The sequence below is a fragment of the Vombatus ursinus genome, unplaced genomic scaffold (genome assembly GCF_900497805.2).
Source record: "Vombatus ursinus unplaced genomic scaffold, bare-nosed wombat genome assembly UNPS02000580.1, whole genome shotgun sequence".
Classification (NCBI taxonomy): domain Eukaryota; kingdom Metazoa; phylum Chordata; class Mammalia; order Diprotodontia; family Vombatidae; genus Vombatus; species Vombatus ursinus.
Window position 1 is genome coordinate 29,464,165 of NW_020940358.1, and position 24,264 is coordinate 29,488,428.

General features: G+C 40.4%; 1 protein-coding gene across 1 annotated transcript in view; it reads right to left on the reverse strand.

The window, feature by feature from the left end:
* Window positions 1-24,264, reverse strand: part of NPC1L1 (NPC1 like intracellular cholesterol transporter 1) — a 36,712-nt gene that overhangs the window by 1,487 nt on the left and 10,961 nt on the right. The window contains exons 8-18 of the mRNA XM_027851738.1: window positions 23,250-23,377; window positions 21,477-21,614; window positions 20,414-20,503; window positions 16,861-17,051; window positions 15,334-15,449; window positions 11,547-11,661; window positions 11,282-11,337; window positions 8,603-8,753; window positions 7,519-7,750; window positions 3,766-3,879; window positions 3,488-3,650 (exon numbers count right to left, since the gene is read on the reverse strand). Of these exons, the coding sequence (XP_027707539.1) occupies window positions 3,488-3,650; window positions 3,766-3,879; window positions 7,519-7,750; window positions 8,603-8,753; window positions 11,282-11,337; window positions 11,547-11,661; window positions 15,334-15,449; window positions 16,861-17,051; window positions 20,414-20,503; window positions 21,477-21,614; window positions 23,250-23,377 (1,494 nt within the window). The remainder of the gene's footprint in view (window positions 1-3,487; window positions 3,651-3,765; window positions 3,880-7,518; window positions 7,751-8,602; window positions 8,754-11,281; window positions 11,338-11,546; window positions 11,662-15,333; window positions 15,450-16,860; window positions 17,052-20,413; window positions 20,504-21,476; window positions 21,615-23,249; window positions 23,378-24,264) is intronic.

Below are 24,264 nucleotides of genomic sequence, written 5' to 3' on the forward strand. Positions count from 1 at the left end.
TCACGTAGGAAGTAGGACTTGATCTGAGCCTTGAATGGAAAAGCTAAGGATTCCAAGAGGTAGAAATGAAGAAAGGCAGCATTCCGAGGTTGGGAGTCATCCTGGGCAAAGGCATGAAGGTGAGAAATCAAATGTATATGGAAACATGAACTAGACCAGTTTGGCTGTGATGTGGAATTACATGAAATCAGGCCAAAAAGATAAATGGGAACTGAAAGGCTTTAAATACCAGAATTTGGTATTTTATCCTTGGGATAGTAAGGAGCCATTGAAGCTTTTTGAGCAAGGTAATAACATGAAATAACTCTCATTCTATCACAGCCCAATTAGGACTTCCTTGTAATTTTGCCACTCCTCCCAAAAAAATTAAGTCGTTCAAACTGCCATTATATAGAATTATGACTTATCTTCCTCAGTGAGAGAGTCAAATCACAGTTGCTGGCATATGGTTTCTGGAGAGAAAGCAGCTTAAAATGCTCTAATTAGTGCTAAGAATATCCCCTTCCCATTCTGACTTTCTAGGCCTTTTTTTTGTTTTGTTTTGTTTTGTTTTTTGGTGAGGCAATTGGGGTTAAGTGACTTGCCCAGAGTCACACAGCTAGTAAGTGTTATGTGTCTGAGGCCAGATTTGAACTCAGGTCCTCCTAACTCCAGGTCCTGTGCTTTATCAACTGTGCAACCTAGCTGCCCCAGAAGGACCTTTCTTCCTGAGTGACTCTGAAAACATCTCCTTGAAGCCAACTGCATTTTCATCTCTAGGAGAACAGATTCAGTACTTTGCCCCATCTAAGCCTGGAAGAGGCTGGAGGGCCCAGGATTCTCTACAGGCAACAAATGGGAGGGAGTTACATCTAGGTGCTGGAAATTCTAGATTCATGCTGAGCCTAATAGTGCCCATCAGCTCTGCTAAGGCCTCTGGCTACATGCTCCATGATTCAGAAGTTTACAGATCACCCTGAGTTTGTCTCTAGACTTGTAACCTCCCTCTCCTTCCTCCCCCAAAGTCTGGTCCAGCCTAGTTCAGAGGGAAGAAAGATAGCAATTTCAGGGGTCTCCACAGTTTCAGTCACTTCTGAAGAGTTTCTCTGGGAGACTTGGTAGGAATTACCCCAAAGTGAGCAAAATGTTTGGATTTTTTTGTTCACCTCTGAGCTGATAGGTGGACTTTGTTAGTCTTTCCCCTGTCCCCTGGTAAGGCCCTGGAAGACTCCAGAGGGCCCTTGGGGTGTCAGACTCCTGTTAACAGCCACCGTGCACTGAGCTGTGAGAACCTCTTAGTCCTGAGGCGACATGTCACTGTGGCAATGAACAGACACATTTATATGTTAAGTTATTAAAGCTTTAAACTGCACTAAGGCTTGAGACAGCCTGTATACATATGCAAACTTCATACATAGTAGCAATGTACGGGTGTCATGGGTTCCATTTGGGGGCTCATCTAGGGTCAGAGGGGTTGATTTTCAGTTGACAAGGTGTGTCATCCCTTTTGGGGAGCCCCACATATCTGGGAACATTTCTGAATTAAGAGGTTTATTTTCAATCAACTCCAAGTCATTTTGGGCAGCTGGGTGGCATAGAGTGTTAGACTTGGAGTCAAGAAGAATCGAGTTCAAGTTATACCTCGGACAATTTTTGTTGAGCAGTCAGTCATCTCAGTCATGTCCAACTCTTTGTGACCCATTTGGGGCTTTCTTGGCAAAAAAAAAAAAATACAGGCAGCTAGGTGGTGCAGTGGATAGAGTGCAGGGCCTGGAGTCAGGAAGACTCTTATTCCTGAGTTCAAATCTGACCTCAGACACTTACTGGCCATGTGACCGCAAGTCACTTAACCCTGTTTGCCTCAGTTTCCTCATCTCTAAAATGAGCTGGAGAAAAAAGTGGCAAACCAAAGAGTCAGACGCAACTGAAATGATTCAACAAAAAAGGAAGAAAAATGGCAAAGATACTAGAGTGGTTTGCCATTTCCTTCTCCAGCTCATTTTTAGACGAGGAAACTGAGGCAAACAAGGTTAACTGACTTGCCCAGGGTCACACAGCTAGTGTCTGAGACCAGATTTGAACTCAGGAAAATGAATCTTCTTCACCCCAGGTCCTGCACTCCATCTACTGAAGCACCTAGCTGTCCCACTCAGACAATTAATTACTAGCTATGTGACCATGGGCAAGTCTCTTGACCTCTCTCAGGCTCAATTTCCTCATCTGTAAAATGGGGATAAAAATAACACCTACCTTGCAGGGTTGTTATGAAGATCAAATGAGATAACATATGTAAAGCTCTTTGCAAACCTTAAAGTACTATATAAATGCTATTATCAGTATTATTATGTGCCTAATGAATTTGGGGGAACCTTGGGAGTCTCACACATATTTGGGTAACTTTTTCAATTTAATCAGGGACTGCCAATGACTCTTGCCCTATAACCTTATCAGGGTCATTGAGTAACTTCAATTTGGTCAGAGACTTACCATTCCCTTTACATTCCCCCTTTACACACACACACATACACATAACTAAGTCCCAATTAGTACAAATAAAGAATTCCCCAAAGGGGTCACATGTATTCAAATTCATACCATTCAATGTTGTAATTATATAAATTGTGCCTATTTGTTCCAGCCCAATGGAAATATGCAGTGCAGACTCGAATAATGTGACTCCTTTAGGGAGATTCATTATTCATACTAATTGGGACCTAGTTGTCATATATACATAGGGTCTGGACCATGTATATGTGTGTGTGTGTACATATATTCACATATATGCATATATGTATACACAAATATATGTGTGTATATACATATAAATTTATACTGAGCTTCTGCCTCATACTCCCAAAGCAAATATAAATGTTGCATAGATCTGTGACTTTATGTGGTAAGTCCACATGAATAAATAAATAAATAAGAGTTCCCTCCACCAATTCAGATCAATACCACCTGTAACTTAGGGCTTTAGAGAATGGTCTGGACTAGGGAGAAGTTAAAGGACTTGCCTAGGTCACCCAATTGCTATGTATCAGAGGCAGGACTTGAACCCAGGCCAGCTCTCTATCATACAGTAATGAAAATAATCACTATCACCATCATCATCATCAAAAGAAACTGCATTAAGACCTGCAAAACATTTTCCCCACGATGCCTCCTAGCCATGTGGGGTAGGTAGTGGGAGCATTACTAACTGTACATAACAAACTGGAGTTTGAAAAGTTTGCAAGCATAGCCCAGCCTGGAGACATTCTGCTTACAATAATGCGTCACTATTCCTCCACAAAGCACTTTCTCCATCTCCTTCTAGCCCACATCTCAGCCTACCCCATACCTCCTTCCTTCCTTTAGAAGAGTCAGGCAGGTGTAAGTGGACCCCTTTGGCAAGCCAGCCCTCACTGGCAGCACCTGCATGTGCACTCTCTCTCTGGGGCACACATTCTGAAGCTCTATAAAGACAAGCTGCAGGGGCCTCTGAGGAGTACAGTCTCTGGGACCTTACCAAAATAGCTGAGGAGCACAGGCAGAAAGATGAGACCGTGCAGCATGCCAAAGATGGTGATGAGGAAGTTGAGGCGAAAGAAGAAGATCTGGATGAGTTGGGACTTGGCAAAGGCAAGAATGATGATGCCAGGGAGATTTGTCATGGCCACTCCAGCAAAGACCTACAAAATCACCAAGACAGCACAGTCAGAGCTGGGGAAAAGACACCTTGATAGGACTAACTGGGTCCACTGAGCAAATCCTGAGGGGCCCATACCTAGCCAGGGCTTTACTTACCGCACTGCCCATAATGATGGTGGCTTCTTTGGCCCTCTCCAGTCGAGTGGGCTTCGTACTGATGGCAAAGGAGCGGGTAATGTGGGAAACAAACTCCACTGAGATACCCACAGCCTAAAGTGGATAAGGAAGAGCAGTTAGCTGGTTATCTATCCCATCCATGTTCGGATGGGAAATGGGAGAAGGTAAAAAACTGCAAACAAAGTAGACATCTATCGATCAGGGGATGACCAAACAAACTGGAATATATGAAGTAATGGAATGTTATTGTGCCATAAAAAGCACAATAACAATCAACAGTTCAGAAACTTAGGGCAGCTAGGTGGCGCAGTAGATAGAGCTCTGGTCTTGGAGTCAGGAGGACCTGAGCTCAAATCTAGCCTCAGACACATGACACTTACTAGCTGTGTGACCCTGGGAAAGTCACTTAACCTTGATTGCCTCATCAAAAAGCAAAAAAAAAAAAAAAAAAAAAAGGAAATCTGAGAAAACTTGTTGGAATTGGTACAGAATGAAGTAGGCAGAACCAAGAGGATGACTGCTGTAATTTAAAGGAAAGCAACATCGAAAGATATCAGAATTCCAGGTACTAGACTTTGAGTCAGAAAGACCTGGATCAAATCCCACCTTGGACACTTACTAGCTGTGTGACCTGGGGCAACTTCTCTGTGCCTCAGTTTCCCCATCTCTAAAATGAGACAGTTGGATTTGATGGCCTCTTAGTTCTCTTCCAGCTCTGAATCTATAATCCCATGATCAAATGCATGACCTATCTTGATTCCAGAGGACATACAGTGAAATATACTTCCTTCCTCTTGGCAGAGAGGTGATGGATTATAGGTGAAAAATGAGGCATTTATTTTCATACGTGGACAATGTGTTTATTTTACTTACCCACACTTATTTGTCAAAAGGGAGAGTTCACTGGTGGAAACAGAGCAGCAGGGAGGACAGACAGACAAAGGGTATGGGTAAGTGACTACATTTTTTAAAACAGCAATTAAAATGTACTTAAAAGAAAATGGTAGCATATGCTCATGGAAACCTGCACGTGATGGGAAAACTGAGATCCCGTAGGAAGATAATTCCCCAAAGTCCCCTATCTGCCCTCCAGCTAGAAGAATAAAAGAGCTAAGCACTTTCAAAAGCCAAAGAATTTTCATCACTACAACACAATATAAAGAGCACTTTCAGGCTGAGCTTGGGAATAGCCATTACCCACCTGGATCCAAGAAAAGGGGTCAGTCTCAGTACCTAGGAAATTTTCCAGTGTAGAAGACAGCATTAATGTCCTTATGCCCAGAATCCTTGACATATGTGCATGGAGGAACGTAGTCCTTTGGGGCCCTTATAAAACTTGAGTATCATTTTTCATACCCTAACCCACTAACGGTTTTCTAGAGTTGAATTCATAAGTTCTTCCACTTCCATGTTTCCTCCTCTTTATTACAACTTGGTTTTTTATCATGGTTATTTGTTTCTCTTTCCCCAGGTTTGTTTTATCCTAGATGGGTAATTGGAGGAATGGAAAGAGTGGGAGTTACGATGGTAGAAATGGAAACCACAGAGCCCCCATCTTTTTAAACAGCTAGAAGAAGATTATCTAGACCATAGACATGTCATTTAAAGTTGTGGATTGAGAAAGCAGTTAGGAGCCAGGGGGTTCTACTTAAACCAGGACCTGTTGAACCTTGTGTTGTATTCAAGAGACTGCCCTGTCCTGCCCTTCTCTTCCTGTTCTCTATATTAAGACTAACAAGTATGGAGCAGCTAGGTAGTACAATGGATAGAGCTCTGGCCTTGGAGTCAGGAGGACCTGAGTTCAAACCTGGATTCAGACACTTGACACTTACTAGCTGTGTGACCCTGGGCAAGTCACTTAACCCTGATTGCCTCACCAAAAAAAAAAAAAAAGACACTAACAAGTAGCTGAAGGGAATTGCTGTGATACTGGCACTAATTCTATGTTTACCTCAATAAATTATTGTAATGGTCTTTCTAAACTGCTTAGTTAATAAAATAACAAGCTATTTAAAAAAAACACCTGGACACTAGATTTCAAGAAAATGCAAATTAAAATTGACCAGATCAATTAGAACCAAAGGATAATATTAAAATAAAAAGAATCCACTGGTCATATCCTGAAAGAAACCCCAAAAGGAAAAGTCCAAGGAATATCATAGCCAAAATCCAGAACTTCTACATCAAAGAAAATATACTATAAGCAGGTAGAAAGAGTACCAAGGAACCACACACAAGATCATACCTGAAGTTTTTATTGAGACCTGGCAATTTCTATTATAAAAAAGAAATCTTGGAATATAATATTCTAAAAGGCAAAAAAGCATAGGATTATAAGATAGAATAATTTTTTCCCTAAAAAGCTTAGTATAATTCTATAGAGAAAAAAAAATAACCTTTAATGGAATAGAGGACTTCCAAGCTGATTGGAAAAAAAAAAGATATTCTGAAATATAAACACAACACTATAGAGAAAACTAAAAAGGTACATTTATTTGAACAACTGGATAAAGTTGTAAGATGATGAAGTGCTAACATTATAATAGGAGGAGAAAAAATAAATGTCCCTTCAAATCCTTAATGTCTTCAGAATTTATTGAGTTAAATAAGAAAACCAGAGTACCTGGGGTTAGATCAGTTCTTTCTAAGCATTTTCAGAGGAGAAAGGAAAGAGAGGGTAAAAGGAATATATTCCAGTATAGAAAGGAAGAAGGTGGGGTGGAACTTAGTATTTTTCACTATTGGGCTACATAAGAAAAAGACTATAAAGCATGCAGGATGATAGCTAGTGGGCATCAGGTGAACCTCAATTTTATCTGGATCAAACAAAGGAGAGTGAAACACACATATGAACAAAGCTAGGTGTAGAAAAATACAAACTCAACAGAGAAATAGCCAGGGATGAGAAGTGGAGGCATAGTTATATGGCAGGATAATACTAGGATGGGAATAGTTAAAGTCAAAACTAACTTCCTGATCCTGAAGGGAGAATTAAATAGAAAGAATAGAAAAGATCTGGAAATTAAAAGGTATCCATCAAATGGAGATTATGATATATGAATGTAATGATATATGAATGTAATTATGATATTATTATGATATATGAATGTAATGAAATAATATCGTGTTATAATAAATGACTAATGAAACTATTTCAAAGAACTCTGGAAAGTATGAACTAATGCAGTGAAGTGAACACAACCAGGAGAACAATTTATAGAATGACACAATAAAAAAAAATTTTTTTTTGAAAGACTTAAGACCTCTGATCAAAAGAATGACCAACAACATTTCTAAAGGACTAATGATGAAGCTGTCTGTCCAATTTAAGGGAGACAGAAGATATTAGTAGTTCCCTTCCTATCCTGCTCTCAATCCCATTGTGTCCATCTAATCTCATTAACATCTTGCTTGACTATTGAATAGACTACCAAGACATACAGGACCTACATGAATACAACTACAAAACAATCTTTACAAAAAAAGGCAGATCTGAAGTAATTGGAGATCTATTAATTATTCATGTTTGAGCTATGTCAATATAATAAAATGACAATATGACCTAAAAAAAGAAAATGACAAAACAAAGAGAGAAAAGCAAAGTCACATCCTAAAAGGAACAAAGAAACCATGAGAGATTTGAAGAAAGCCAAGGTGCTCAATTACCCAGTTCCTCTTATAGAAACCTTAAATTCCTTCCAACAATACCCTATGCCTTATTCAGAGAATTACCGTGACCAGATTGATGAGGGACACAGCATTGTAGCTGATGCCCCACAAGGCCATGAAGCCTGCAGTATCCACAATGATCATGATGATGGAGAAGAGGTTGAGGAAGCCAGAGCGGAGGTCCATCCCAAGCAGGAGGTAACAGACAACAAATGTGGGTATGAGGCAGTAGAACAGAATGAATAGGCCCTCGGAGACGATGGTCAGGTACTGTTCATAGTACACATAGGTGATTCTGCCACAGAGGGAAGAAATGTCAGTTGAGGCTAGTGTTGATTCTTTCAAAACTCCACCTTCTCTCCAGGGCCTTGAGGATGGAAAAGCCAGAACGAGTAGCTTTCCATCACCTCCTTCCCCCCAATACCTTCCTCCTGATACCCTAAACACTTCTATATCCCCTCATTTTCCTTAATCCTCTTTCTTGTATAACAGCTAACATTTATATAGCACTTTTTAAAGGTTTACAAAGCACTTTTGCGGTAGCTAGATGGTGCAGTGCCTGGAGTCAGGAAGACTTATCTTCCTGAGTTTAAAGCCTCAAATATTTACTAGCTGTGTGACCCTGTGCAAGTCACTTCACTCTGTTTGCCTCAGCGTTCTCATCTATAAAATGAACTGGAGAAGGAAATGGCAAACCACTCCAGGCTTTGCCAAAAGAAGCCCAAATGAGGTCGTAAAGAGTCAGAAATGACTGAAAAACAACTGAACGATAACAATATAACAAAACACTTCACATAGATTATGTCATTTGATCCTCCCACAAACCCTGTGAGGAAGGTATGACTATTATCCCCATTTTCCAGATGAGGAAACTGGAGCTAAGGGCAACTAAATGATTTACTCTGGTTCACACAGTTGGTAAGTTTCCAAAGACAAGATTCTATCTCGCATCTTACTTATTCCAAGTCCAGCTCTCTGTGTTATATTTCTTTGCCTTTCTTGCATACCTAATCCCTGCCCCAATTCCCCACCCTTTTTGCCATTGGTCTATATGGTGTATCAGCCAACAGCGCTTATTAGGTGGTTCCTTTACTGAAACTACTGCCTGTAGCCCACCTTTGTCCACTGCCCACATCCTGGCTCTCACGTGTAGGGGAAGACCTCAAAGTTAGGATCAGTCCCTGGAACTTTCCGCAGGTCAGCTGTGATGTTTTTTGCCAGCTCCCGGGCAGCCTGCAGAGCTCCTGTATATTCCTGAGAATTCTTGAGGGATGTATGGTAAGCCATAAATCGGGTAGCTGGATAGAAACCAGAGAGAGCGGAGGATGAGAGATGAGCAGGATGGAAGAAAGATGTCAGTATCTCACAGATCAGTATTTATTAGGCATTCAAAATAGAATAAACATTATACTGAACAATGAGGAAATCGTTTAACTACCCTCTGGGAGTTTATATTCATGGGATCATAGATTTACAACTGGAAGGGACCTTAGAGGTCATATGGTTCAGCGCCTTCATTTTATAGATGGGGAACTAAGAGGTTAAGGAATTTAGCTAATGTCACATTGGTGGCAAATGGCAGAGAGAAGATTTGAACTCAGGTCCTCTGACTCCATTAACTCTAAAGAGATGACCCAAATGAGCAAAAGTTAATATGGTGGAAAGAAAATAAAACTAGAAGTAGAGACACCTGGGGTCTAGTCCCAGCTTTGTTTGTAGGTATGACTTTGGGTGGATCCCTTCATTTCTCTCTGGGAATCAGTTTCCTCATTAATAAAATGAGGTTTTCCTGGAGGACCTTCCGCAAGTCTGTTATTCTCCAGGTAAGTGTTTAAAATGTTATTAATTCCTGGCAATAAAGATGGGAATGAAGCTGAGAACTCCCTAGAGGAAAGGACTTTGATGGAAGTTTTCTGAATAGGGGAAGAAAAGTTGCTTAAATCTGTAAGAAAGAAAGGTCATTCCAAGGGCAGGGGACAAGGAGAATGAAAAAAATGAAGAATGAAAGGGTTATGAAAGGACTGAAAGGAAGCATAAAGAAAGGACTCGAGCTGAAAGTAGGGGAAGGAGAAGAGGACATAGGAAACTTCACAAAATACTATACATAACATCAGAAACTGGCCGCCAAAAAGGCACCAGAGAGTTATTATTTTTTTTTTTTAGTAGAAAGCAGGTAAGGGCAGAAAGAACTCTAAGGACCACTTAGAGGGAAGGATCAAAATAATAATAATAGCTTTCACTTATAGAGCTTTAAGGTTTGTAAAACTCTTTATACATCATATCATTTGATCCTCACAACAACCCTTTGAGGTAGGTGCTATTATTCTCCCCATTTTATAGAGGAAGAAACCGAGGCTGAGAGAGGTTCAGTGACTCACCCAGGGTCACACATCTAGTAAGCGTATTAGACAATAAATTCCTTGAGGGCAGGGACTGTCTTTTGTCTCTTTTCACATCTCCAGTACTTAGCACAGTGCTGGGCACACACTAGGCACTTAATAAATATTGATTGATTAATTGATTGAAGTGTCTGAGGCAAAATTTGAACTCAGGTCTTCCTGCTTCCAAGTCCAACACTCTATCTGTAAGTTCCTTGAGAGCAGGAACTCTCTTTGGCCTTTTTTTTTGTATCCTCAGCACTTAGCACAGTGTCTGGTACATAACAAGTGCTTAATAAATGCTTGTTGACTGGTTCTACCCACAGCTGCATAGATTTAGAGCTGGAAGGGATCTTGGAGGTACAACCCCCTTCATTTTGCAGATATGGAACCTAATGGCAAAGTGACTTGCCTAAGGTCACACAAGTAGGAAGGGGTAGAGCTAGAATTTGAACCCAGGTCCCATGACTCCCAATCCAGCACCTTGCCACTACATCGAGAAAGACCACTTCATACTCTAAGTCTCCGATTTCTGAGCTGTAAAAATGAGTGGGGATGAATTCCAGAGACTCTGAGGGCCCAACTAACTCTAACGCAATGGTTATCCTTCTGTAATAGGAGTCCAAGTGGACTTTGGTAAGGAATTTGGTTGTGGGAAGAGAAAAAAAAGGCAGGTCATGGAGGAGCTGTGAAGGCTGGAACAGCAGGCCTGAGGAACAGAATAAGTGTGGGAAAGGAAGGGCAGTGAACAGGTGCAAACAGCTTCCCTGAGGACTTGGAGAAGGAAGAATAGGATGCATGGAGCTCAGAATTTGGAGCTGTAGGGCAGCTCTGCCACTTGGAGGAAAAGTGACCTTAGGAAAGTCACCAACTTTTCTGGACCTTAATGTCCTCATCAGTAAAACGGCAGGATTGGACTAGATGAGTGCTGAGGTGCCTTCCAGTTCACTATCTAGGATATAAATACATAAGAAGCAAAGGGAGGGGAGGGGGATATGTTTCTCACATTACAGCTATCCCTTCCACATCACAACTTTCCCCATCGAGGCTTCGATAGATCAGGGGTTGGCATAAGAAATTAAGTGGGAATTTTTGGGGAGTTTTGCAGAAGCTGCAGACAACATGCAGAGGCCAATAGACAACACAGAAAACGTTTAGAAACTCAGAAATGCATAAAATGTATATCTAGTACTATGTAACATCAACATATTTATCTGTTAATACCGTAATTCAGACTTTTCTGGTACTGAGGGAGGGCCAAAAAATGATACATGGATTTTCCGGATTGTGGGAGCACTTTGCCCCTAACTCCTGTGATGTGGAAGGCATAACTGTAGTCTTGTTTGAGACTCAAAGCTCCCGTAGGCCCTATGACTTCCAGTCACCCTGAGGACCAGTTCCCATTTGTAACAGCTTTATTCTTTTCAGAGATTCTCTAAAACTCTTACCTAAGATCTTGCCATCTGCACTAATGTTCACAGAACCATCATAAGCTCCCAGGCCCCTGTAGAGAGAACACCACCATGAGAGTTGCCCAGAGGAACTAATCCTCCTTCCCTGCCCTGGGACTGACTACATCTTGAATGTGAATCAATGCCCCACCTCTCTCCTTCAGCTGACCTCACCCCAGTGCTCCAGCCTAGCTTATATCTTCTCCCAGATTCAGGTTCCCAGGCCCTACCTCCAGCCCCAAGCCCACTGCTAAAGCCATACCCTTTGGGGCACTTGATATTGGCTTTGTCCTCCAAAAACCAAGGCAGGTATTTGTGGAACTGCTCCTCTGTGGGCCGAGTAGTGCTTATACACCTCCGTAAGCAGGTAAAGGTACCTGTGGAGAGATAGGACTTTTCTTATCCTTATCTTAACCTCTTTGCTGCATCATTGTTAAATTACTGTGCCCTCCTCTCACAGAATCAGAATCACCAGTGTTATTTGAGAATTAGAAGGGATTTCAGCATCCTTCTGGTCCAAACCATAACCAGAAAGAAGCCCCACTATAACATACCTTACAACTGGTCTTCCAGACTGTGTTTAAAGACCTTGAAGGATAAGGAAGCTACCTCCACCCATTGGGGCAGCCCATTCCCCTTTTACATACCTCTAATTGCTAAGTGTTTCCTGACATCAAGATTAAATTTGCCTCTTTACAGCTTTCATACCTCACTCCTAGTTCTGACCTCTGGAGCAGCATAACAGCCCTTCAAATATTAGAACAAAGCTAGCATGTTCCCTTCTCCTTCCTTTCATCTTCTCTTCACCAGGCTAAATGTGCCCTATTTTCATGTGTCATAATGTCAAGGCCTTTCACCTATTCTGGGTGCCCTCTTCTGGATACTCTCCAGCCTTTTGTAACACTGTCCTCTCCTGGTCCTCCTCCTACCCATCACACTATTCCTCAGTCTCATTAACTAGCCATCATCCATATCATACCCCCTACGCATGAATGTACCCCATGACTCTGTCTTGGGCCCTCTGCTCTCTTTCTTCTACACTATCAACTGCCATAAGAAATCCCCAACTAGATGTCCCTTAGGTATCTCAAACTCAACATGTCCAAAATCATTATCTTACCCCCTCTCTCCCCAAAAAACTCCCCTTATCCTAACTCCTTTATTCCTATTGAGGACACCACAATTCTTCCAATCACCCAATATCATAGCCTCAAAGTCATCCTCAACTCTTCCCTCTTCAGCTCACCATTCCATCAAATCAATTGCCAAGTCTTGTTGACTCTACCTCTTGTTGTTCTCTATTCATATGGCTACCACCCTAATTCATCATCACCCCCTTGATGCCTGCCTCAAATCTTTTCTTTCCACTTCATCTTCCATGAAACTGCCAAATTAATATTCCTAAAGCATGGATCTGACCATATCATTCCTTTGCTCAAGAAATTCCAGTGGTTCCCTCTTTCCCGGAAGATAAAATAGAAACTCTTCTGTTTGGTTTTTAAAGGCCTCTATCACACACCTTCAAACTCTTTTTCCAGGCTTTTTTCATGTAACTCTCCTTCACACACTCTACATTTGAGCCAAGCATGTTTCTCATATTCAACATTCTGTCCTGTCTCTTAATGCTTTTGAACAGGCTGTTCCTTACGACTACAATGTATTGCCTCCTTACTTTGTCCACATAGAAATACAAGCTGCCTTCAACCACATAAATCACTGATATTTCTATATACACCAATGAAACCCAGTAGAAAGAGATAGAAAGAGAAAATCCATTTAAAATAACTGCAGACAACATAAATACTTGGGAGTCCACCTGCTAAGACAAAACCAGAAACTATATGAAAACAATTACAAAACACTTTTCACACAAATAAAGACAGATCTAAATAACTGGAGGAATATTAATTAATTGCTCATGGATAGGTTGAGCCAATATAATAAAAATGAGAAATCTACCTAAATTAATTTACTTATTCAGTGCCATACCAAACTACCAAATAATCATTTTGCAGATCTAGAAAAAAATAATAACAAAATTCATCTGGAAGAACAAAAGATAAAAAGTATCAATGGAATCAATGAAAAAATGTGAATGAAGGCAGTCTAGCAGTACTAGAATTCAAACTATATTACAAAGTGATAATCATCATAACAGTCTGGTACCAACTAAGAAACAGACTGGTGGATCAGTGGAATAAATTAGATACACATTCACAGTAGTAAATAACCATAGGAATCTGGAGTTTGATAAATCCAAAGATCCAAGCTTTTGAGGTAAGAACTCAACATTTGACCAAAATTGCTGGGAAAACTGGAAAGCAGTTTGGCAGAAACTAGGCCAAGACCAACATCTTACACTGTATACCAAAATAAGGTCAAAATGGATAAATGATTTAGACATAAAAGGTAGTATCATCACTAAATTAGGAAAACATAAAAAAATATACCTGTCAAATCTATGGATAAAGGAAGAGTTTATTACCAAACAAGAGACAGAGAGGATCATGGAAAATATAGTAGGATAATTTTGTTTACATGAAATTTAAAAGATTTTACATAAACAAAACCAATGTAGCTAAAATTAGAAGAAAAGCAGGAAACTGAGGGGAAAAATTATCATGAGTTTTTCTGACAAAGGCCTCATTTCTCAAATATATAGAGAACTGAGCCAGACTTATAAAAATATGCACTATTATATAATTAATAAATAATCAGAGGATATGAATAGGCAGTTTTCAAAAGAAGAAATCACAGCCATCCATATTTATATGAAAAAAAACTCTAAATCACTACTGATTAGAGAAATGCAAATTAAAAAAACTCTGAAGTACCACATAACAACTATCAGATTGGCTAACATGACAGAAAGGGAAAGTGACAAATGCTGGAGAAGATGTGGAAAAATTGGGACACTAATGCACTGTTGGTAGAGTTGTGAACTAGTCCAACCATTTTGGAGAACAATTTGGAACTATGCTCAAAGAATTATAGAATTCTGTATAACAATACTACCACTAAGTCTGTATCCCAAAAAGATCAAGGAAAAGGGAAAAGGACCAATATGTACAAAAATATTTATAGCAGCTCTTTTTGTAGTAGCAAAGAATTAGAAATGATGGAGGGCCCTTCAGTTGGGGAATAGCTGAACAAATTGTGGTATATGACTGTGATGGAATACTATTAAGCTATAAGAAATGACAAATAGGATGGTTTCAGAACAACCTGAGAAGACCCATATAAGCTGATGCAAAATGAAGTGAGGAGAAACAGAACACTGTATACAGTAATAGCAATATTGTAATTATGATCAACTGTAAAAGATTTAGTTACTCTGATCAAGACAATGATCCTAGATAATTCCAAAGGAATTATGCTACCTACCTCCAGAGAGAGCTGATAAATACTGAGTGCAATTTCACTTTCTTTATTTTTCTTGCTTTTTTTGCAACATGGCTAATATGTAAATATGTTTTTCATGATTCCACATGTTTAATGAGTGTCATATTGCTTGTCTTCTCAATGGGTGAGGAAGGGAGAAAATTTGAAACTCAATTGTTTTATTCTAATAAATAAATAATGAATTTGAAGGGGGAAAAAAGCTCAAGCCAAATGACATCTCCTACAGAAAGCCTATCTAGATTTCCTCAAATGCAAGTGCTCCCCCAAATTACTTTGAATCTACTTTGTTTATGTTTTGTATATAATTTTCTGTGTATGTGGTAGATGTTATTTCCCTAGAATTAGAGTGTAATTTCTCTGAGGGTGTTGTCTTTCAAAAGAAGAAATCACAGCCATCCATATTTATATGAAAAAAAATCAGATCTGTCTTTATTTGTGTGACAAGTGTTTTGTAATTGGTTTCATATAGTTTCTGGTTTTGTCTTAGCAGGCGGACTCCCAAGTATTTATGTTGTCTGCAGTTATTTTAACACACAATGCCTGTTACATAGTTGGTATTTAATAAATGGTTGTTGAATGAATCAATTTAATCCCTTGAAGGAGATAAACACCATCTCCTGGACCTCCCCCAAAACAGCAGGACTTACCTTCAGTAGAAGGACAGAAGGAGTTATTTCTGTAAAGACGACAGCAATCAGAGAGAGGTGACAGCCAGTCAATGAAGTCGTCCACCCAGGAGGAAGCTGGGATAGCCAGATAAGACCTTAGGAGCAAATGGGTCAGAGCAGAAGAGGAAGAGAGGACAGTGAGCTAGCAAGTAGTGGTGTGCTGGTAAATATTTAATAATCTTCTCCCCAGGAGAAAAAAATGGACATACAACACACTTAAATTCAATCGGCATTATTAACATTTTCTCCATCACTTTCTTAAGTTTAGACAATCAACAAAACAATAGTTAAAGCCCTGATTTGTAGCAGTTGCCAATTTCCAAGGTGTAAATGCCCACAGTGAAAATTTACAGTTGGCTCTCAGGAACTAGTTGGAGTTGACTCTAGCATACTCTTACCTATAAGTCAGGTAAAGTTTTTCTGCACTGTTTCCCCATTCCTCCCTTGTGGTACCCTAAATTCTCCAGATATCTAATGTCTTCATGTCTCCCTCCCTTCCCACTTGTGGTAACCCACCCAAATCTGCCTTCCTATACTCCATGTTGTGTACCTATCCCTTCACCGATCAATATGGATCTCCGATTACTTCAGGACATTGCTTAGTGCCTGGCTAATATTCTGAGCAAAGGAATTAATGACTTATAATAACTTGCTATGTTATCTTCTATAGTAAAATGTAAAGTTTAAAGGACTATTATATCTTAAACCAAAAAAATGAGTCATGAGGGATTTCCAGGAACCATGACAAGCTAGAGAGTGAAGGTGGGTAGGTATAGTAGAACAAGGAGGCCTTTTGAGTTCTCTTCCTCCTAGAGCAGAGGACGTAGAGAAGTGAAGAAGAGGATCTAACTCACAGAATTTCTGAAGTAGAAGGAATTTTGGTGGCAATTGAGTCCTACTCATAACTGAAAAAATGTCCCCACTCGATCATACTTGATAAGTGGTCATTGAGACTCTGCTCCAATGCGGGAGTCATTACTAACCTGAGGCTACCCTTTCTTCTCTGGAACAACTCTAACTGTTAAGAAATTTCTCCTGACATCACACCTAAACTTGCCCCTTTGAAACTTTCACCAATTGTTCTAAATTCTGCCCTCTGGGTATAAAAAGAGTAGAGGCATTGCACCCCGTTGCCTAGTAGGGGCTTAGTAAATGCTTGTTGATTGATTAATGTCTAATCTCTCTTCTCCAGGACACCTCTTCAGGTACTTGAAGGCAACTGTCATGTTCCCCCTGAGTCTTCTGTTCTCCAGTTCTTTCAAAGGATCTTCATTTAGCATGGACTCAAGGCCTTTCACTATCCTACTTGCCCTCTTCTGAACATTCTTCAGTTATCAATGTCCTGCCTAAACCATGTTGCCTAGAACTGAGCACAACATTCCAGACAAGGTCTAAACAGTTGAGGGTATAGACAAGGAAGTCTGAAATAAAAGAAGTAGGTAGGAGGGGAAATGGAGTCAAAAGGTCAGGAAACCTGGAGTAAGGAATGATGGTGCAAATACTTACTCTTCAGGGAACTCTGTGGCATACTGGATCTTCTGGGTGAGGGAGTAAGGATCACAGCCAGAACTGGAGCAGATAGCATTCACGCCGTCCAAGCTCGAAAAGTTATAGCCAGAAGTGGTCACAAAGTAAACAGGCACTCCAACTTCAAAGTAACGGTTCAGGAACAGGAAGTAATTCAGAAGGTACGAATCCTGGGAAGGGTGCAAATTCAACTTAGTGATTCCTTCACAGCTCAGACTCCGTCTTAGAGACCTATTCAAACCAAATTGGCATACATATACAAAAAATGTACCCATTCTGATACAGACATTTAAATAAGCAAACACTTATGTGTGCACATGCATGTGCATGTGTGTACACACACACACACACACACACAGTCACACTCAGATTCACACCTCAGATCTTTCTTTCTCTGCTAGTTCCTTTCCCTTCGCTTTCAAACACAGGATCACAGAATCAGTTCTTCCCTTTCATTTTACAGTTACAACACTGAGGGCCAGAAAGATTGAGTTGGCCAAGCTCACACAGGTAGTAAGTAGCAAAGCCAGGATTTGAACCCATGTTCTCCAACAATAAATCTATTACTCTTTCCACTGTACCATGCTATTTTCCTTTATATGATCAGGTCCCCAGTAGAATGTAAACTCCTTGAAGGAAGGAGCTATTTTGTTTTTGTCTTTGTACCCCCAACATCTTACATGTTGTAGTTACTGGACAAGCATTTGTGGAATTGAAATGAATTAGGTCTTCCTGATATTGAAAAACTAAAGAATTTCCTTGATCCTAGAACTAACCTGTCTGCTACCTTATTTTTATTCTCCTTTAAAAAAAATCATTTCTAGAGCTTCTAGAATGAGTGAGCCACATTCATTGCCTCTATTTCTTCACCAAAAATTCTTTCTTTAATCCTCTTGAGTCTAGGATTCCACATTTCCACCATTACACTGAAACTACTAAATCAAAAATTACTATTGACCTCTTAAATAATCAGATTCAGTGGCTTTTTCTCAGTCCACATCTTCTTGATCTCTCTGCAGCTTTAGACACCTCTGACCACTCCTCTTGGCTTCCATAATGTTGTATTATTCTTATTCTCTTCCTCCCTCTTTTCCTTTTCTGTCTCTTTCCCTGTCTTGTCTTCCCCATTTTGGTCCCTAACTATGGACAATCACCAAAGGCTCAGTCCTTAGCCCTTTACTCTTTTCTTTCTACATTCCCTCCCTGTGTTCTCTTTCTCTCTTTCCCTCCAATATCTCATCTCTCCCCACTACTCCCAATAGTAGAAAACTCTGTTTTCACTCTATACTTGACTTTGTTCTGTATTTCTACACCTGCATTTCAAACTATCTTCTGAACACATCCACCTCCTGTAACTGCAAATTCAACAAATTGAATCCTGAGCCTGACTTTCCCCAAAACCCTACTCTCCCTCCTCACTTCTCTGTTTCTATTAATGGCACCACCAGTAAACCATGTTCAGAACCTTGGTATCTTCTTTTATTTCTTCCTCTCTCTGTCAGAGAGAATCAGTTCCTAAGTCCTACTTATTTTATCTTCACAATGTGTCTTGAATCCATTCTCTCCTTTCTATTCCCATTTTTACCACCATAACTCAGAGTCCTAACTGATCCCCGCTGTCTCTCTTATTTCCCCACTAGCTTACTGCTGCCATATTAATATTCCTATTTTTATCATTTTTATCCCCTGCTCAAAAACCTTTAGTAGCTGCCTTACTACCTACAGGATAAAATTTAAATTCCTTAGCCTGGCATTCAAGGCCCCAAACTACCTGCCTCTTAAGTTTGATCTCCCATTAATCTTCTAAATGAACCCTCTACTCTAGCTAATCTAGTCTACTCACTGACCTCCAAACATTCTATTCTCCAACTTAGGATACCTCCCCCTTGTCTTGCATGAAGCTTTCTCTGACTGCAGTGATATCTCCTTCTTCTGACTCATACTATCTACTCCATTCTTTTGGCAATAGTCATGTATAAAATGTAGCTAGAAAGTCATGAAACTGATTTCCTAGATTTAAGCCTGGAAGTGACCTTAAAGGTCATCTACTCCAACTCTTTTATCTTACAGATGAGGAAACTGAGGCCCAAAGTAAAGTGTCTTATGCAAGGCCGCAAATGGCAGAAGCTGGGATCAAAATCCAGGTCTTCAGACTCCAAATCCAGTGTATTTTCCACTGTATCCCCTCAGTTCCTCACTTAAAAGAGCTGCATCCAAAAATTATTGTCATTGCTTATAGTTAGTCACACTTCAACATTGAAATATGCCACAGTATAGAATGCTAATTCAGAATCAGAGGACTTTGATTCAAGTTCTTCAGCTCTCTGAGCCTCAATTTCCTTATCCAAAAAAAGGAATTAGACTAGATAAATTTTCAGAGTCTGAAGTCCCTTACAATCTTGAATCTAATAATCCTATGATTCTTTGTTGTTGTCAAATTGACATCATTAATTATTCATTTATAATTTGTCCTCCCAACTGGGTTATAGGCATCTTGAAGACATGGACCACACCTTGTATCCCTTTGTATACCCCTAGTACAATGTCTTGTACACACCTGGAGCAAAGAAAATCTTTGTTGATTTATCTCCTAGAGCAGGGGTTCTTAACCTGGAGTCAGTTAACTTGTTTTTGTTTTATATTTGATAACTAGATTTCAATATAATTGGTTTCCTTTGTAAGCCCATGTATTTTATTTTATATATTTAAAAACATTATTCTGAGAAGGGGCCCATAAGCTTCACCAGACCACCAAAGGAAATCATGACACAAAAGTTATAAACCCCTGTACTAAAGACTTTCTCTAGAAACAGAGGAAGCATTAAAGGGAAAATAGTCTAGAAGACTGGTCTCCAAACTTTTTTGATTGAATAGTCCTGTCAGTAAAAAAAAAAAAAAATTTGAGCACAGTACCCACAATATGTGTATTTATTTATATTTTGTATACATATTTATGAGTTATATATAGGTACTACTATACTAATAATTTATTATATATAATATATAATAATTTATCATATTATATATAATTTATATTTTTATATAATTTATTTATATGTTTTTATTTTTATATAAATTTATTATATATAAATATGTAATTTATCATATTATATATATATAAAATAAAACTACTATAAAATGTGCATTTTAAAAGGATGAATTAAAGATGAAATAATATTTAAACCTGGAGTGAGTAAGGAGCCAATAAGGCAGTAACGTGGTCAATCCTAGACATTTTGATAACTGTGTGGAGAATGAAATGGAGAGGGAAGAGGCTTGAGGCAGAAAGACTAGGAGGTTATTGCAATAATCCAGGTGAGAGACGATAATAGTTGTGTGGTAGACAAGCCTCACAATTGTCTATTGTGAGAAAGGTATAATTTGACCTATCTTTCCACCCTCCTATTGCTTGTTTACCCATTTCTTGGGGTGAGGCCAACGCTTCCACTTTGGAGACCAAATGGCTAGAGGATATTGAATGGGACTATAGAAGGGAGGAGTTGTATGGTCAATACAGGGATAACCATCTCACCTGTGGTACTGACAGCTCTTGGTCCAGCCCCACCTCGATCTGGCACATGCAATACAGGCTCACACCAAACAGGGCTGCAAAGAGCCCTAACTAAAGGGAAAAACAGCTGGTGAGAAGGGAAAGAACTTTTCTACTTCGAGACAACAGAAAAGCTGCTGGGAATACCTTGGACACAGCATCCAGAATAGTGGGGAAAGGTCTCCTCCCAGCCACTGGAAGGATTGCCCTCAGGGAACTTAAACACTTTGGGAAGTAGTTTAAAGCCACCTCCACAAAGGAGAGGGAAAAACTTGACTTTCTAACTGTGATAGCCATAGAGGCCCTGGTGACCTCTCTGAGCAGAGAAATAACTAACATGAGCCAAAAAGGGCTTTGCAATAGTGTGCCAACATGGGAGGAGAATACGACCTTTCTATGAGGCACACTTTCTTCCCGAGACCAATGCCTTGGTCCTTCACTGGTCTATACCACTGTTCAGAATAATACTTTCAGGGTACCCTCACAACAGGGCCCCTCTCCCGAGACCCAACTTCCCCTCAACCTCCATTCCTTCAACTACTTTTTCCCCAGATTAAAAGAAAAATCCTAGTGTATCTCCTCTGAGCTGCTAAGTACAGAAGCAAAACAGTTCTTAAAAATAGACAGTGTGGGTGAAGGAAGGATAAATACTTAGGCTGCTGATTACACTGAGGTATTGCCCAAGGATCTCGCTTGTATCCACAAGTTCTTATAAGTCTTAGTGGACAATGTACACAATGGAGGTTAATAAAGCCAAAAAATAAGTGAACACAGCCCTTTTGCATATCCCTTCTGGTCTAGTCTACAAGATGACATCGGTGTAGCCCCTTCTGAAGACAGATACGACCAATGAGATGGTCCAGAAAGAAGTCTTTTTCTTGCATTTTGAGCTGAGATTCTAGGATTCCCAATTGCGCCGGATCTAGAGAGTTCCTAAGATCTGGTCTCGATCGTTACTCTCACTTCAGACCTAACATCCCTTTGTCCCTTGGGGACTAGAGCCTAGCCAAACTAGCTGCTCACAGTTCCTCCCCTTAGGGCTCACCACAACGACCCGGGTGAATCTATGCAGCAAGAAAGGGGCATAGAACTTGCGGAAGAATCGAAGTAGGAAACCTTCACCCTTCTGAGAGGAAGGCGATTTACTGGAGCGAGCACAGCAGCAAACATCCTTGCGGCCAGCCTAGGAGAGTTAGGGAAGCATTCTCATTAGCACAGTGGGAGCAACAGATCTTCAAGGAAACAAGTTCAGTTCAATCAACATGTCCAAAATAGAGCTCACTGTCTTCCCCCGCTTAAACCTACCCTTCTCCAAAACTTTCCCATTTTTTTCCCATCCTTCCAAATCGACAGGGTTCAAAAGCTCAGAGTCAGCTTTGATTCTTCCCTTTGCCTCACAGCCCCACCTCCCAGATAGTCAGCTAGAGTCTGGTGGATTCTGCCTCCACAATCTCTCTCCCATCTGTCCTCTTATCTCTACTCACACAGCCTCCACCCCAATTCAAGACTTCATCCCTTCTCTGCTGGTCTACTGCCACAGTCAACTTCCACCAATTGGACTCCCAGCTTCCTTTCTCTCCCCTCTCCAATCTTCCCTTCCCACAGCTACCAAAATAACCTTCCTAAAGAACAAAGCTGACTGTACCACCCCCTTTCTCAAGAAATTTCATTGTTTCTTAATTGCTTCTAAGATAAAACACAAACTTCTCTTCTTAGATTTTTTTTTTTGGTTTTTGCTTGGGCAATGGGGTTAAGTGACTTGCCCAGGGTCACACAACTAGTAAGTGTTATGTGTCTGAGGCCGGATTTGAACTCAGGTCCTCTTGAATCCAGGGCCGGTGCTCTATCGACTGCGCCACCTAGCTGCCCCCAAACTTCCCAATTTGTCATTTAAAGCCCTTCACAAAAGGGCTCCAGGTAGTCTTCCCAGACTTGTTATACATTACCTCTCTTGGTTCAATACACATTCCAGCCTACCTAGCAGCTTGTCAGTCCCTGAACTCGCCATTCCATCTTCTACCACTGTGCCTGAAATGCACTCCCTTCTCTCCTCTTGCCAATTAGAATCCCTAGCTTCCTTCAAAGCTCAGTTGATGCGTCACTCCCAATGGGAAGCCTATTCCAATGCCTTAGTCAATAGTGCTCACTCCTTCCTCAAATTATCACAGATCTACTTATCTCTTTAGAATGTGCGCTCCTTGGGGGGCAAGAAGCATAGCTTCAGAGTGGAAAGCAGAGGGTATTTATAAGTCATCTAACCCAACCCCTTCATTTTATAGATAAAGAAGCTGAAGCTCAGAGAGGTTAAATGCCTTGCCCAGGCTTGCACAGCCAGCAAGTGCCAGAGGTGGGATTTCAACCCAGGTCTACCCAATTCCAAGTCTGCTCTGCCATGCTGCCTCTGTTCTGTCTTGCAGACCCAGCACCTAGCACGGAGGTGATTGGATTGAATTAGATTGGATTGGATTTCCTTGAGCTTCTGAAGGGTAAAGAATTTTATTTTACTTTGGTCTTTGTATCCCCTAGTGCCTGGTGTACTGTCTGACACCTTGTAAACGCTTAATAAAATACTTGTCAACTGAGTGATTCTCACCCTTTCCATCACACCCTGCCCTTGACACCAGAGGCCTTCTTCTCTCTCTCTCTCTCTCTCTCTCTCTCTCTCTCTCTCTCTCTCTCTCTTTCTCTCTCTCTCTCTCTCTCTCTCTCCCTCTCTCTCTCTCTCTCTCTCTCTCTCTCTCTATTGCTATGGGAGATGAGGCCATTCCTTAATTCCACCCAGAGGTCACTCCTACCCCCACCTCCAAGAGCTCCCTACCTCTTGCCTTTTGCTGTCCAGGGAGAGCAAGGCAACAAAAGCCGACATCTGCAGCAGGAAATCAAAGATAATTGCCATGCCAGCTGTCAGAGCAAAAGTGCGCACAGCTGGCATCTGAGTCAGTGCACCTTGTGGAGGAACAAATGGAAAGTGAGAAAGCAGTGCCATTGAAAGGAGATGAGGGAGCAGTGCTAGGAATGGAGCCAGAACAAAACCAAGGGACTGGGCCAAGGGCTAGACAACAGGATAGGTCACCAAGCAACTGTGCTTAAAGCTAAGATAAAGAAGTGACTGGCATTTAGAACTGTGCTTTGAACTAATTTTCCAGGCCCTCTCAGGATGTTCTAGTATGGATCAGGTGACCTCAGAGGCTTCACAGAGCTAGAGAACAATAATAGAAATAACTCCTATTTACATACCACTCTACAGACTTTTTAACTCTCATTCACATACCGCTCCAAGGACTTTTCCAATCCACCATTTGAGGTACATAATATGAACATTATTATTAACATAGTATGGTGGAAAGAATATTGGATTTGGAATTGTAGAGTTGGGTTCAAATCCTCACTCAGTCACTTATTAATCTACTTGACTTCAAGTGAGTTACTTCCCTTCCCTGAGCCTTATTGCTATAGTTAGAATTTCTAGTGAAATATTGAATAATGTTGGTGATAATTTACATCTTTGCTTTACCCCTGATCTTATTGGGAAGGTTTCAAGGTTATCCTGTTACAGATAATGCTTGCTCTTGGTTTTAGATAGTTACTACTTATCATTTTAAGAAAGGCTCCATTGATTCCTGTGCTTTCTAGTGGTTTTTAATAGGAATGGGCATTGTATTTTATCAAAAGTATTTTATGGATCTATTGATGTAATCATATGATTTTTGTTATTGATATAGTCAATTAAGTTGATAGTTTTCCTGATATTGAACCAGCCCTGCATTCCTGGTATAAATCCCACCTGGTCATAGTGTATGATCTTTGTGATATATTGCTGCAGTCTCCTTGCT